This window comes from Mastigoproctus giganteus, chromosome 14 (assembly GCF_048544385.1).
Source record: "Mastigoproctus giganteus isolate SK-2022 chromosome 14, ASM4854438v1, whole genome shotgun sequence".
Classification (NCBI taxonomy): Eukaryota; Metazoa; Arthropoda; class Arachnida; order Uropygi; family Thelyphonidae; genus Mastigoproctus; species Mastigoproctus giganteus.
In genome coordinates, this window is record NC_143588.1 from 4594170 (window position 1) to 4607767 (window position 13598).

Below are 13598 nucleotides of genomic sequence, written 5' to 3' on the forward strand. Positions count from 1 at the left end.
GGTAGTTACATATTTAAGTAAATTCCACATCAGTGCACTGTGATCACTGCCACCTAGTGGTTCCTTTATCTGCAAATTCTTAATTCACGAATAATTACCTTTTGTACAAAGTTCATATACTGAAGCCCACAAACCTTCCGCAAATCTGAAGACAGAACCTATTACTTTCCTATGTAGCTAAAATAAAATCCCTACCAGGACATATAGTTTACATCAGAGTGGGAGCAACATTATGAACAGTAACCAAAAATCAATAAATCTGCAAGTGAACAGGAACAAAAAAATCAATAAAATAAGAATTAAAACTTAAATAACTTCTCCTCCTTAGAAAACTCAGCATAGACAATATTATCCATGTGTTTGTTGCCTAACCAGCAAGTGTGATATTTAAAATTTTTCTCTTCAGTAGAAAAGTTAACCTAGACAAAATTATTCCTATGGTAAAACAGGTTACTTGACCATGGGAAATGAAACAGCCCACATGTAACTTCTCCTTTCACAGATGAGACAAGCAAACTCCCCCCCCCATTATCAATAGCTACATGCTGCATATTTTAAGACCACAGCTTATCTATAGATAGATCCAAAACTAATTTTCGTGTGGGAGTGGCAATTTACTCTTTCAACACCACCTTGGCTCAAACTCTAAAAACTGGCATTTATACTGCTGAACTGCAAGCTATTATACTGTTGCTAGACCAAATTGAGCAGTTAAGTTTCCAAAATAATATCATTTTCACTGAGACTCTTAGCCCTATGGTATCTGCAAAAAATGTTAGTCTTAAAAATCACCCTCTGCAACAACAAATTCAATATAGGGTATAAAAACTCTTCCAAAGTCATGACATTAGATTTTGATGGATCTCAAGTCACATTGGGATATATGGAAATTAACAAGCAGACAAAGCTGTGAAAGAAGTCAACTTTTCCTCGCCACAGTACATACCTTTCCCAGACTGCAAACAAGTTATTCAGATAAATCACTGCCAATAACAGTGGCCAGTTATAACAAACAACAAATTACAGAAAATTAAAAGTACCCCCAACCATATTATTCCGAATCATATTAGAAGTTAAGGAAAATATGAGAGATTTATTTCAGTTTCTTAAACAAATAAATTTCTATTTGCTTGCTAGCAAATTGCCTCCTTTCCAGATCGCGATGTGGGTTCCAAAGACTCTCAAAACCAATAATTTGATCAATTTCAACAAAAATTTGGATTAATGCTATCCTCAAATAAAACCTACAAGCCACATTTCAATTCTCAGGAGCTCTTATATCAAGCATCTTTCACTAAACCAACAAACCAATCAATTTCTCCAAACTCTGTATGGCTCATCTGCTGTTCCTATTACAGGCCTGATGTAGCCGAGTTGTCAGGAGCAAGGGTGCAATAGCTCATGCTCTTTGAGTGCACCATGGTTCAAGCCCGTGACTGCTAAATATGCTTAACAATTGCATTCATGATTAATTACAAACTAAATAAAACTTTTTGATTTATTATAAACTCCTCCTTACTCCTTATATACTACAACCTGGTGGTCATGCTTTAATATAAACAAGAACATTTATTTATTATTATTATTTATTTTTTTTTATGTAAATCTTCCTCGCAGAGCAGTTTCCACAATAGTGGTGGTACAAGGCAATTGGCCTTGCTGCTGTGAAGTCACATAAGGGCCCAAAAATTCCAAAGTAACTACCATATTGTAACTCTGACCAGCTGCATTTGCTAAATCCTGGAAAAGTTGTTAGTACTCATCTATATGTTACTTGGTGATAAATTGCTTCCTTTCCAGATTGGAGTATGGATTCCAACGCATCGGGTTCATACTGGACCATTTAATTTGACTGAAAACGTCGAAGATGCTTTCCCGAAATTCTTCCAAGGTCATAACATTAGATTTTGCTGAATCCCAAGTCACATTTGGATATATGGAAATTAACAAGCAAAGCTGTGAAAGAAACCGACATTTCCTCACCACAGTACATACCTTTCCCAGACTGATGTCTGTTTTCTTTGATATTGAGACACTGTATGAATAGGTTTGGAATGAGATTTTTTATTGTTTGGAGAGATTGGGATTTTAAAAGTCCTTAACTTCCGTTTTAGAGGTTGTTTCCCTATTTTCATTAAACTTTTTATTCAGTTCATTTTCAAAGTTTATATTAGAACTGCTCCCCTTTAGTGGGAGGATCCAGTGGTAACTGTACGTGCATCTGTAGATACTGCTGGAGACATAATCCATCCTGCACCAGGAAACAGCATACTTAATCAACATCCAGAATTATAATATGGAAAGCCATCATTTTCATGGATGTGCTTCCTTAGCATGTTCACTGATCTCCATGTTTCATTCTCCTTCTGCTGTTTCCCAAAAACTCTTGGAATGTCATCTTGTTACGCAAAATGTCATCAAGATGACGTTCACCACCTCGACTCCTACCACAATGTTTTGCCACCGGTATTGCTGTTTTTAGAGGTAATATTTCCTGATTTACTCCACATTACCATGAGTTAAATACTGCTCAGTTAACATACAAATACAATAATTTATTACTTACATGATATCCGTCATTTCATTTATTTTGAGTTGTAAGTGCACTTCTCTTGGGGCAATTTCGGTGAGAAATAGTGTAGTTCTCCAAATGCAGGGCATTTGTTAATGATATAAAAGTATATTTAATAGATTCATCAATTAATGTTTAAGACATTTATCATTTCAGCTTTTAACTGATGCAGATAAAGTGAGAGAGGGAAGTAAGAATGACCCAGCAGTTTGGTTGGATAGGTTAGCAGCAATTTTCAGGTAATCCAAATGATTTTTAGACACACTTTTCTTTTCTTGTTAAATCCTTTCTGTTTATTATGTTTTTATCTTATGATAAGTTATCTTTAACATACTTTCCACTTACTTATATACAGTAGACTTTCAGAATAACGGCACCTTCGGGGATTGAAGGTGCTGTTATTTCTTTTTAGAAAGTTTTATTTTAAATTTGTTAACTTATCTTAAATTTAGTTAACCATCCATCAGTAAAAGCAATCGTTCTATCAATGCCTGTTTTTCTTAAAAATCTTTTCTTTGGCAATAATCATTGACCCTGATATAGCTATACCTGCCAATTGTTTTAATAAACCACTCGTGCAGCAATTTATCTAAGTTTTCTAATTTTGGCTTATGTAAAATTTTTCTATCAGCTACCTTATTTGTTAGGTTCTGAACATGCAGTATATTCTAAATGTTTGTGCTTTGAATGTTTAATATCATAAAATATTGACAGTCCAGTGTTATATTCTGTCATTAATACACCCCTACTTATGCCCTTTTCTATTTTCCTTATTATATCAAGCTTGTCACTACGATTAAATGCTGTTCTTCTTTTCTTCTGTGTTTGAGGTTTATTACCTTTAGAAGCCATAGTAAGGGATTTTTAATAACAGTGATATAATACAGAATTCACTTTCAAAATGTCAAATGTAAACAAATACATTGATCACTTGACTTGCCATTTTCCTTTGTCGGTACTTCAAGACCTGAGCTTATGTAAACATCCGATCTGAATGTGTTGTTAGCTTGAATGTTCCATTATTTGGGGTGCCATTATTTCAACAGTTTACTGTGTGTGTGTGTGTGTGTGTGTGTGTGTGTGTGTGTGTGTGTGTGTGTGTGTGTGTGTGTGTGTGTGTGTGTGTACTAAAAATAATAAGGCATGTGGCATGAGCACACTGTAATTCGAAAATTCTTTCAGAAATAAAATCCTGCAGTGCATAACATATAGAGTATGTAGACTAAAATAAAGATTGTAATATGCAAAATGAATTCTTTATTTCTTTATATATTTCAACACCATTTGTGAGATTTAAATATTCTTTTAAGGCCATGGTGCACAGTTATATCAAGAACTGGAAATTAGTGAAATAATGAGCACTTTAACCTGTATGGATTGTAATCCACCTTTAATTTCTTAAAAATTACAGATTATTCACAAACATTTCGTGGTACTTCCTGTATTACTTCTTCAGTGGCTGAAAAAACAACTTGATGATATACATAAGTTGTTAATTTATTGCACATTTCTTATTTATTAAGGTTTAGTCTTAGATTAATTAACAAATAGCTATTAACAAACATTGGGTAAAGATAAAATTTTGACAGTTTTAAATAATTTTACACGAGTTATTAATTTAGTTAATAAGATTAATAAATTAACATTAACTGGATAACTCTGAATACTCGTGGTTATCCGCAACCAGTCAGGATCCTTTTAGTCCAACTTCAGAACTCACAGAACCAACTTTTCTTCCTCATTTATTCCTTCAACTTCCCTTTTCTGGAACAGCCTCCCTTTGTACGTATTTTCTGAAAATTACAATCTACAGAAATTCAAGTCTAATGTCAATAAATACCTTCTTTCACCTTCTCAACCTTCATCCCAAACATGGTAGTAAGTACTATAGGTTATAATGCCCTCTTGTGCTTCGGGTTTTAATTTAAAAAAAAAAAAAAGAAAGTCAATGTGCTTCTATGGGAAGTAAAATATTATTAGAAGGAATGTTTGAAACAGGATAAAATTTGTTTATTTTAACTTATATTCGTTTTGTTCCTTTCTTCTAATAATGGTCCTCCCGTTCTTTAAGGCTTTGTTGATTATATTGATTGTTTAGACATTAGCTTGACTACTTAAGTCTTAATGGTAAGACACATCAGTTTTTATTTCAGGAAAGGCCAACTATGGTTAATGACTAGTTTAAGATACTATATGTCCTCTAACAATGGGAGGGCAAATACATTTTAATTATGGAATATCATTGAACTGGTGTCACAGAAGGTGTGTGCGTGCGTAGAACCATTTCTGGTTCCAAAATCCCCCGCTGATGCAGGAAATAATATCAACATTGTTTATTTGGATTTTAGGAATGTATTTGACTCATTCCTTATGAGAGGTAGCTATGTAAAGTGAAATGTGTTTGGATCATGGGTAAGCTTCTAAGATGGATTGCAGAATGGCTGGAGGGCAGGTAGAATTGAGTTGTGATCAGTGATTCACATTCGATGAAGTCAAAATTTGCATTTGATATGAATATTGCAAGGTAGTTAATGTGAAGATGACTGGGAAAGAGGTTAATGATTACTAAAACTCAGAAAGGAGAAACCTTCTGGTTGAGGGATCCAGCTTCATCTGTCACTTTGTCCCCTTCAACAATTTTATTGGTCCTTGTATGGCTTGCCCAGAATCAACTGGCCAGTAGATTCACCTGGACGGGCCTATCATGTCAATGCTATGCCCTCATGTTCTTAGGGACAGGATTCAGGCCTGAGTCAGTGCAGATATGGTATCTGCACTGACATTGCCTTAATGTCCAACTCCTGAGCATATTTATTGCTTGATGCATAGTCAGCATTCCCTTTAGGCTCTGTGGTGGATGGGAAGCCCCAGACACTGAACCAAAATCAAAATGCTATGAATGCCGATAATCTAAATATTTCTTCTGGGACCCCAATATTGTCCCTACCAGAAAATATTGACGATGAAACAGACACCATCACTTTAGCAAAGCAACTCAGAACTGAAACCATATCAGGTGCCAGATACCTTAATCCATTTTAAGAAAACCACCGGAGAGAAAAACTATAGAAAAAACATCACATTACCTTATTCAGAAGGGTTGGCTTTCTTAAATCTCTAAAACTGCTGTACTCTGGAGATAACTTCATTGAAATCAAGTGTGATAAACACTTTTAGAGGCATTCTGTGAATAAATAAAGGTGGCTCCAAAGAGCCATGTCTGTTGGGGTATGCCAATTATGGTAACACCTGACAAGACACTGAACTCATCTCAGAATGGAACCTCCTTATCTCATCAATCTCGGAATGGGACCTCCTTGAATTGTCCGAAGCAAAGATCTGTTCAGAGCTAAAATCGCAGGGAGTGACAGCTTGCAAAGCAAATGTACATATGGATGATAATGTGATCCCAACCAAACACCTCATTACTTTCAGTTTGCCTGCATTTCCTAATTAGATCAAAGCTGGCTATCTGAACTGCATTATATATCCATATGTTCCAAATCCCCTTTAGGAACTTCAAGTGTCAGATATGAATGTTTTCACAAATGGCCTGTTGTGGTGCCCTTGTATGCATTCGTCATGATGCAGAAGATCATGAAATTACATCAAGTTCAGCTACAAAACCCACCTGCATTAACTGCTATATAGAGCACCCTGCATACCAGAGGAGGAAGAAACTAAACCAACACAATGGCTTAAAGCGGAGCCAAACATTTTATACCAGGTGGCAGAAGCAGTTAAACCAATAAATAGCAATAAGGTAACATATATTGAAAGGGTTACCAAGGAATGTTCCATTGGGACTCAAACAGAAATGACTTTACCCAAAATAGTTGTTTATGCCCATTGCCTGCTATTTACTAAGTGCTTATAATAAACCTGCACAGAAAATTTAATCAATTTCTACTCCAGTATCACTACCACCTAGTGCTTCAGCATTACAAAAATCAAGTAGTAATAAGGTACAGAAAACCCAGGTGCTAACAGCAGTACAAGAAAAAATTGATGTTGAATCCAAGGAGGTACTTGACAAATCAGTCTTGGAGCTCTTGGAGAAATGTACCCCAAAAAAAAGCAAACCCTAGACTGAGAAAAATAAGCCCTCTGCATTTCAACAGACAAATCCAGCTAACCAAAATATTAGGTAAAATTCTCACAGTGGAATTGTTGTTGATTCCTGCGGAATACTGAAGACGTCAAGGCACTCCTGCAGAAACATGAATCAGTCTGCTTTTGCTTACAGGAGACATATATGAAGCCAAACAATTACCCCACCATGTGGAAATTTATTATCATTCATAAGGGTAGAATTCTTAACGGCTCCGTTCACAGAAGAATCACTATGATCGTGGACAACTAGATCCTATTTCAGCATCCTATTGCTAACCCTTCTATGCTTACCCAGATAGAGGGGGTAGAAATTCACTGTACATTGAATTTTTATTAACAGCCCACTCTTATCTACTTGCCACCTGGAACCTATATCCCCAGTTCAGTGACCTTGATAGGTCACTGAACTGGGGTTGTGAAAGGGGAACCAACTGTAAAGCAGTTGGTTCCCCTTTCTTACTTCTTCGGGATTTCACTGGACATAACACCCTGTGGAGCTGACATAAGTGGAAGAGGACAAGTCATAGAGCATATGCTCACTGATAATGACATCTCCCTTCTAAATGTGGGAACAAATACCTTATACCTGCATAGCTGTACATTTTCTGCCATTGATCTGGAAATTGGAAAAATAATGAGCGCTTCAACCTGCTGGAGTGTAATCTGCCTTTTAAATTCTCTAAGAAATTAAAGGCAACCATTTTGTGGTACTTCCTAAACCACTTCTTCAGTGACTGTAAAGACATAACTGGTAAATTATGGTGATTTACCCTTACATGAGTTGTTAATTTCATTACAAATTTCCTACTTGTTAATATTTAGTCTTTAGTAATTATATGTGTAATAGATCCTGAGTTTGCCAACAGATAGCCATTAGTAAACATCAAGTGAAAAGTAGTTTTAGCAGTTTAAATAAATTTAAATCAGTAATTTAGTTAATAAAATTAAATAAAATTCTGCTTAAGTAAAGAGATAGCAATGAATACTTACATTCCTATAATTCTGTCCTTATACCACTATTAGCCTCACATACCAAGATAATGGTTTACAGTTAATTAGTGTTATATGTTCTATGTTTTACTCAAACTAAGAATTTTTCATATGAATCATCCTTTGGGGCACCTCAATTGAGTAATTCTGATCAGTCGTGAAAAATTTGTCACAGAAGTGACATCATCTGCGGCTTCCGCCTGAGGAGCTTCTCACACTCCTACCACTTGTGTGTGTGACACTTTTTCGTGACCAGTACGATATCTCGAAGTGAACCCGATTTACAAAATTCAAATGCCATTTGTTTGAATTTCGTCGAACTGCATTAGAAAAACGATAAAACAAAACAAAAAAATGTGTGTACCTTGTACATAAGAAAGATATTTTATTTTAGTAAAAACAACATTGGCTTGAAAGAGATTAGCAAAATCCAAGCCAAGCCAAGCCAAATTACCCATTTGATTGTAGCCATTTGTAACAATACAAGTATTTGGCATGTGACTGCAACAATTTCTTTTTTTCGTCTCAGTTTCCTTATGTTTCCATTGTTAGGTACCTCTATAGAAATCACATCAATAATATTGGAAAAGGTATTCAACGATGCCAACGTCAAGTGCAGCACATTCTAGAGATTATTGAGCAAGAATCTAACAAGTCCTTAGAAAATAAAGACAAAGGTTGCAGTGAGTGCACGAGAAAGAAAAAACTATTGAGATTGTTTAAAAGACAAACAGAAAATCAAGCATTGGATTTAGCAGTGCCTTCAACCAGCAATGCCGCTCCATCTATCAATGATGTACCCAAAATGAGTATTAATTGTACAATGGAACATTTCTCCATTTGCAGAGCAGATGAGTTTCAATGATCAAGCTCTTTCTCCTTATGCTGACTACTATTTACATAAGAAAGTGCATGGAGAGTTTGAAAGACGATTTATGAAAAATGATTTCTTTTTTGTATACTACATTTATGATTGTCTATTGATTGAAAACAACACACCGTTGATATTCACTGCATTTCCCAGTGTTCACGTTGATGGGATCCTTGTGTGTAATAGCTGTACAGGATCACTTAAGAGCAACACTATTCCAGCACTCTATGTCGAATGGCTTTGTCTACCCAGACATTTACTGAAGTTGGATTTAGTGACACAGAGACCCATTTCTCCCTGTTTACCTTTCATGCAGATAAGGTGCCTGAGACATATAAGGACAATATGGCATTCTGGGCCAAGTGATTAATGTGCCTGTTTCAATCAACACGATGGTCCATTGTGTGTCAAGGGAAATTGACAACGATAATTGTATCAATGTGCATATAATACACAATAAAATAAAGCATAGCTACAGTATTTGGTCGACATGCCTCTCTATCAATTGTACATACGAAGATAGATTAGTCATTCTTTGATGACAGTCACTTGGAAATTTATTTGGTTAAAGATGACATTAGCAAAGCGGTTCTGATCAAGGAAAGTCTCATCACTCAGCAATAAATCTGGAAGTGCCGATAATTGCCCCAGGAGAAACTAACGTACCGCAGAGCTTACTGTTTGACGAGCACATAGAGGAACTGTCCTTTCCAGCATTTATGTTGGACAATTCAGAATGTTCAGAGAGAATTTACGTGTGTATCCATTCATGGTGGCACGAGCAAATGCAAACGTTCTGACCATCATGTCATTGTGGTGTTACCCCTTACCATCTCCTTTACGTAGCATTGAAGACAATGAGATTGAGAATAAGACACTCTTTGACAATGCTTTCAAATACATAGGTAAAGATACTAAACTGACCCATGAGCAAGTTCAATCCAAAGAATACAACCGCTTCTCTCCTAATGTGCCCACCAGGACACATTAGGAGAGAAGAAAGCTCTGGCAAGGTGAGGCAAACCCTGGGTAGTCTAGGCATCCAAGGAGAGCCCAAAAAAAATTATTGGAAAGGAGATAATGGGGAGATTGGAAGAGGGTGGGATAAAAGGAGTAGAGAACAGGGGGGGGCAGTAGTTGAGGCACCCACCTGATTTGAATGGGGAGACAGTAAGGGGACCCCTGGTACAGGACCCCAATCCTGGTCCAGAGGGTGGGAATTGAAAGTGGGTGGTGGGGTGAGGCAAAAGGGAGAGAGGGGACCACCCGGGTTGAAGGAAGGAGACAACCATCCCAGGTGGTAGGAATAAAGTAACATAGGGAAAGAGATCCCTATGGTGGAGTGTGCTTTGCGCAGCTCTGTCCCACACTGGCCTGGGGATTACCTTAATGGCCAGTGTCAGCATCCCACATACCAGCGAGAAAAAGCCACAGCATGGTTGTCAGCTTGGATAACCATGAGGCCCCTGAGGGCCTGCATAGCCATCAGTCTGTCCGGTGAAGAGGCTAAGATAGAACATGCAATTAATTATGTTGATTCACTCAACATTCACAGTTTTACTTTTTATAGTTTTTTCTTTCATTTAAAATTTTTTTTTTACACTTCTAAGTGTAAAAAAACTGACCTCTAAGGTTATGTAATTTTTTCTTACACTTCTAAGGTTATGTAATTTTTTCTTACATTTTATAGACAACATAGAGATTACAGGTAAAAAAAATACTGCATGGCTAATGAGTGCCAGAGTCCTGTGCTTGAAACCCCAATCAGCTTGGCTGATTCTGGCAATCATTCCAGCATAGTTCTACTCTTTTTTGGCCATATAGGCCAAATGAGGATAGAAGGTCAGTTTAGAATCCAAAATTATGCCTAAGTACTTCAATTCTTTGACCATATGTATTGAGGTAGTGTCTATTTTTATCACTGATGGTCTGCGTATATTTAGTGTTCCTTTTAGTAGTATACATTTAGTTTTTTCTGCTGAAACTTTTAGCATATGGGTCAGTGCCCAGTCTTGCAGTTGTCTTAAAGCAGCATTTGCTCTTTCCTCCACTGCCACTCTTGTATTAACTATAACACAGGGTCATCAGAAAGGCACCCTTGTCAGTGGGGCCCAGATCTTGTGCCAGGAATTAATCTAGTTGTAGAACTCCACAGTGGTAGTTTATACTCCTACTGTTTGGCCAATCGAGTGACAGAGAGTGAGGAAGTCCAACGAAGAGATGAAGTGATAACCTTGTGCAGGATTTTTCTTTGTTGAAAGTTGTTTAACATGTACAAGAGATGGGTCATAATTTAAGTCTTTCTCCAATTCAAGGAATACTCAATGGTGTGCTCTTCATAGAATCGACGCAACTCATCCACGTTGGCCTTATCTACATCATCAGATCCAACAATCCTTGCAAAAACTATGATGTCACCCATTGAATTGTAAAATTCAACTTCAGGATCAAAGCTATGGGAATCAGTGACATCAAGCCAAATCTTTTGCCAAATGCCCTGCATGCAAGACTTTTTTGATTTTATAGCTCTTCCAAAAATCTTCTACAGATAGTTGATCTTTGCCATCACTAGGTATCCTTAAGGATACCTAGCAATGGCAAACTGAGATGGCAAATTAAGTTAACCATCTGAGTAAATGTCCTCTGTTAATATATTTTTTTTGTTCTTGCTTTTGAAAGTTGCAATGCCACCCTGAACCACAGTTTGGATAAGGGATGTTGTATTTGTAGACAGGAACATAACATTAATGTTTTTATCAACTTTTCTTTGTGATGTCCAGGTGCATTATCCAGGAAGAGAAGAATTTTAAAGGGCATATCTATAAAGCTTCAATTCACAATGAAGTTCATTGGAAAAGTAGGATTCAAAGACAGCTGCTGTAACCTAAGATTTCTTGTTAGACCTCCAAACAACTGATAAATGCTCCTTAGAATACCCCTTCAGTGCTTGTGAGTTTTCATGGTGATAAATCATGAGTGGTTTTATTGTATGACTTCCAGATGCATTTCCTCCTAACAGCATTATAAGACAATCCTTGGAACCTGGATTGACCCTTTGAAACCTGGAGCCATCTTCTCTTGCACTGAGATAAATGTTCTGCTTGGCATGTGCAACCGAAACAGCTGCATTTTGTCCACATTAGCATTGGTACAGGCATATGATGCAAGAAAGCAAGCTTATATAGCATTAACCAAAAAAAACCCTTCCCATTTCGGCGCCTCCGTAGCCAGGTGGGAAGGAGCAGCAGTGCGTAGCACCCGCTTCTTGATTAGACCGGGGTTCGAGCCCGTCACCACCAAATACGGAGGATGCGGAAAGGTCAGGGAATGACCACCGCATATCCCGGAGCAATATGGCCTTAGTTGCTAATGCTCCTAAAAACCAAATAACAAACAACAAACCTTCCCATTTCACTGATCCATTCACTCTAATTTGTTTGTCTACTTCTGCCTTGAATTTAAGCTGTTGACTTCTATAATGACAGATGGAAGTTTTTCCAGTAATCAACCACCCAGCTAAAAGCAAATTTCTGCACGTCTATTTTTTTTTTTTTTTTATGAAAACCCCAAACACGAGAGGCATTAAAACCTATAGTACTTAGTACCGTGCTTGGGTTGGAGGTTGAGAAGACAAAAGAAGATATTTATTGACATTAGACTTGAACTTCTGTAGACTGTAATTTTCAGGAAAGACATATGAAGGAAGATTGTTCCAGAAAATGGCAGTTGAATAAATAAACAAGGAAGATGAAAAGTTTGTTCTGTGAGTTTGAAGTTGGACAGTTAATGGATGTTGGCAGCAAGTGTTCGGACTGTTTTGAAAGAGAGAGTGGGAATTATAGAAGCCAATTCAGAAGAACAGTGCCCATGGAAGTATCTGTAGAAAAGGCATGCAGCAGAAACAGTATGTCTATGAGACAGCAAGTGCAGAGACCCTGTTAGCGATGAGTCATAAATAAACCTAACTGCCCTGTTCTGAATGGAATCTAGAAGCCTGAGAGAGGTTTTGGGGGCACTGCCCCGGGTGTGGGAACAATATTCCATGCTGTTTGGAAGAAACAGCATGGAATATTGTTCCATGAAGAAACAGCTGTTTGGAAGAAAAGTAATGATGAGAGCAAAAGAGAAAAACAAGTTTTTTAGATGCATAGGAAGCAATATTTGTAATGTGATTGTGCCAAGAGAGGTTAGAAGTAAGGGTAATCCCCAAAAGAGATATATCAACTTTCCTAGAAATCGGAGTGCCACCAAAGATAAGCATAGGAGCAGAAGAATCCTTTTTGCGAGATATAAGACAAGACTGAGTTTTAGAAGGATTGATGCCATTGAAGGTTTCAGCCAAGTCGATGATATTCCAATTCACATTTTCTAATTCCTTTTCCAGCTCTACTATCCGCTCTTCGCTGATGAGCGATCTTACATTGTAACAGGCCAAGTTCAGTTTCTGTGCATGGCAGCCTGGTCATATCCAAAGATTCTAAGCACCCTCTGGGGACTGAGGGCCATTTTTTCATTGTGTTTTCATATAAGTGCTGGAGAGTTTGGCCTTTTCCTCTTCACGCTGACCAGACATCTTGAAGAGAACCACTCTACACATTCTACAACTGTCTTTCCTCAAGTCGAATTTATGTCCCCTCAGGCGACTAATCTGGGTAAGAGAAAGGATTCCCCTCAGCATTGAGCTTGCTCAAACCATTCAAGGCCTTATCCACCTCAGTCAGATCACCTCGCTGGTGTCTAGTCTCCAGACACTATAATTTGCAAAACTTAAGCCTTTCTTCATAGGAGCAACCCTTTGTTCCATTCACTAATCTTGTAGCCCTTCTCTGTGCTCGTTCCAGCAGCTCTACATCCTTCCTAAAATGAGGTTTCTATTGCAAGTGGATAATCACCTCCTTATCCCTGCTAGAAAAATTCCTCCAAATATCATTGACAAGACACCATGAGCCATGATAAGCAAGATACCATGACAGTCTGCAAGAGTGTCTGCACTGCTCAGAAAACTTCATATCTGACTGCACAATAACCCCAGGTATTTTTCATTCTCTACCA

The 13598-nt window shown here is 37.5% G+C and overlaps 1 protein-coding gene across 2 annotated transcripts in view; it reads left to right on the plus strand.

The window, feature by feature from the left end:
* The window catches only part of LOC150074954 (transportin-3-like), a 742971-nt gene that overhangs the window by 539746 nt on the left and 189627 nt on the right, over window positions 1-13598 (plus strand). For both annotated transcript variants that reach the window (XM_090388987.1, XM_090388988.1), the window contains one exon: window positions 2729-2811. In XM_090388987.1, coding sequence (XP_090245113.1) covers window positions 2729-2811 — 83 coding nt within the window. The remainder of the gene's footprint in view (window positions 1-2728; window positions 2812-13598) is intronic.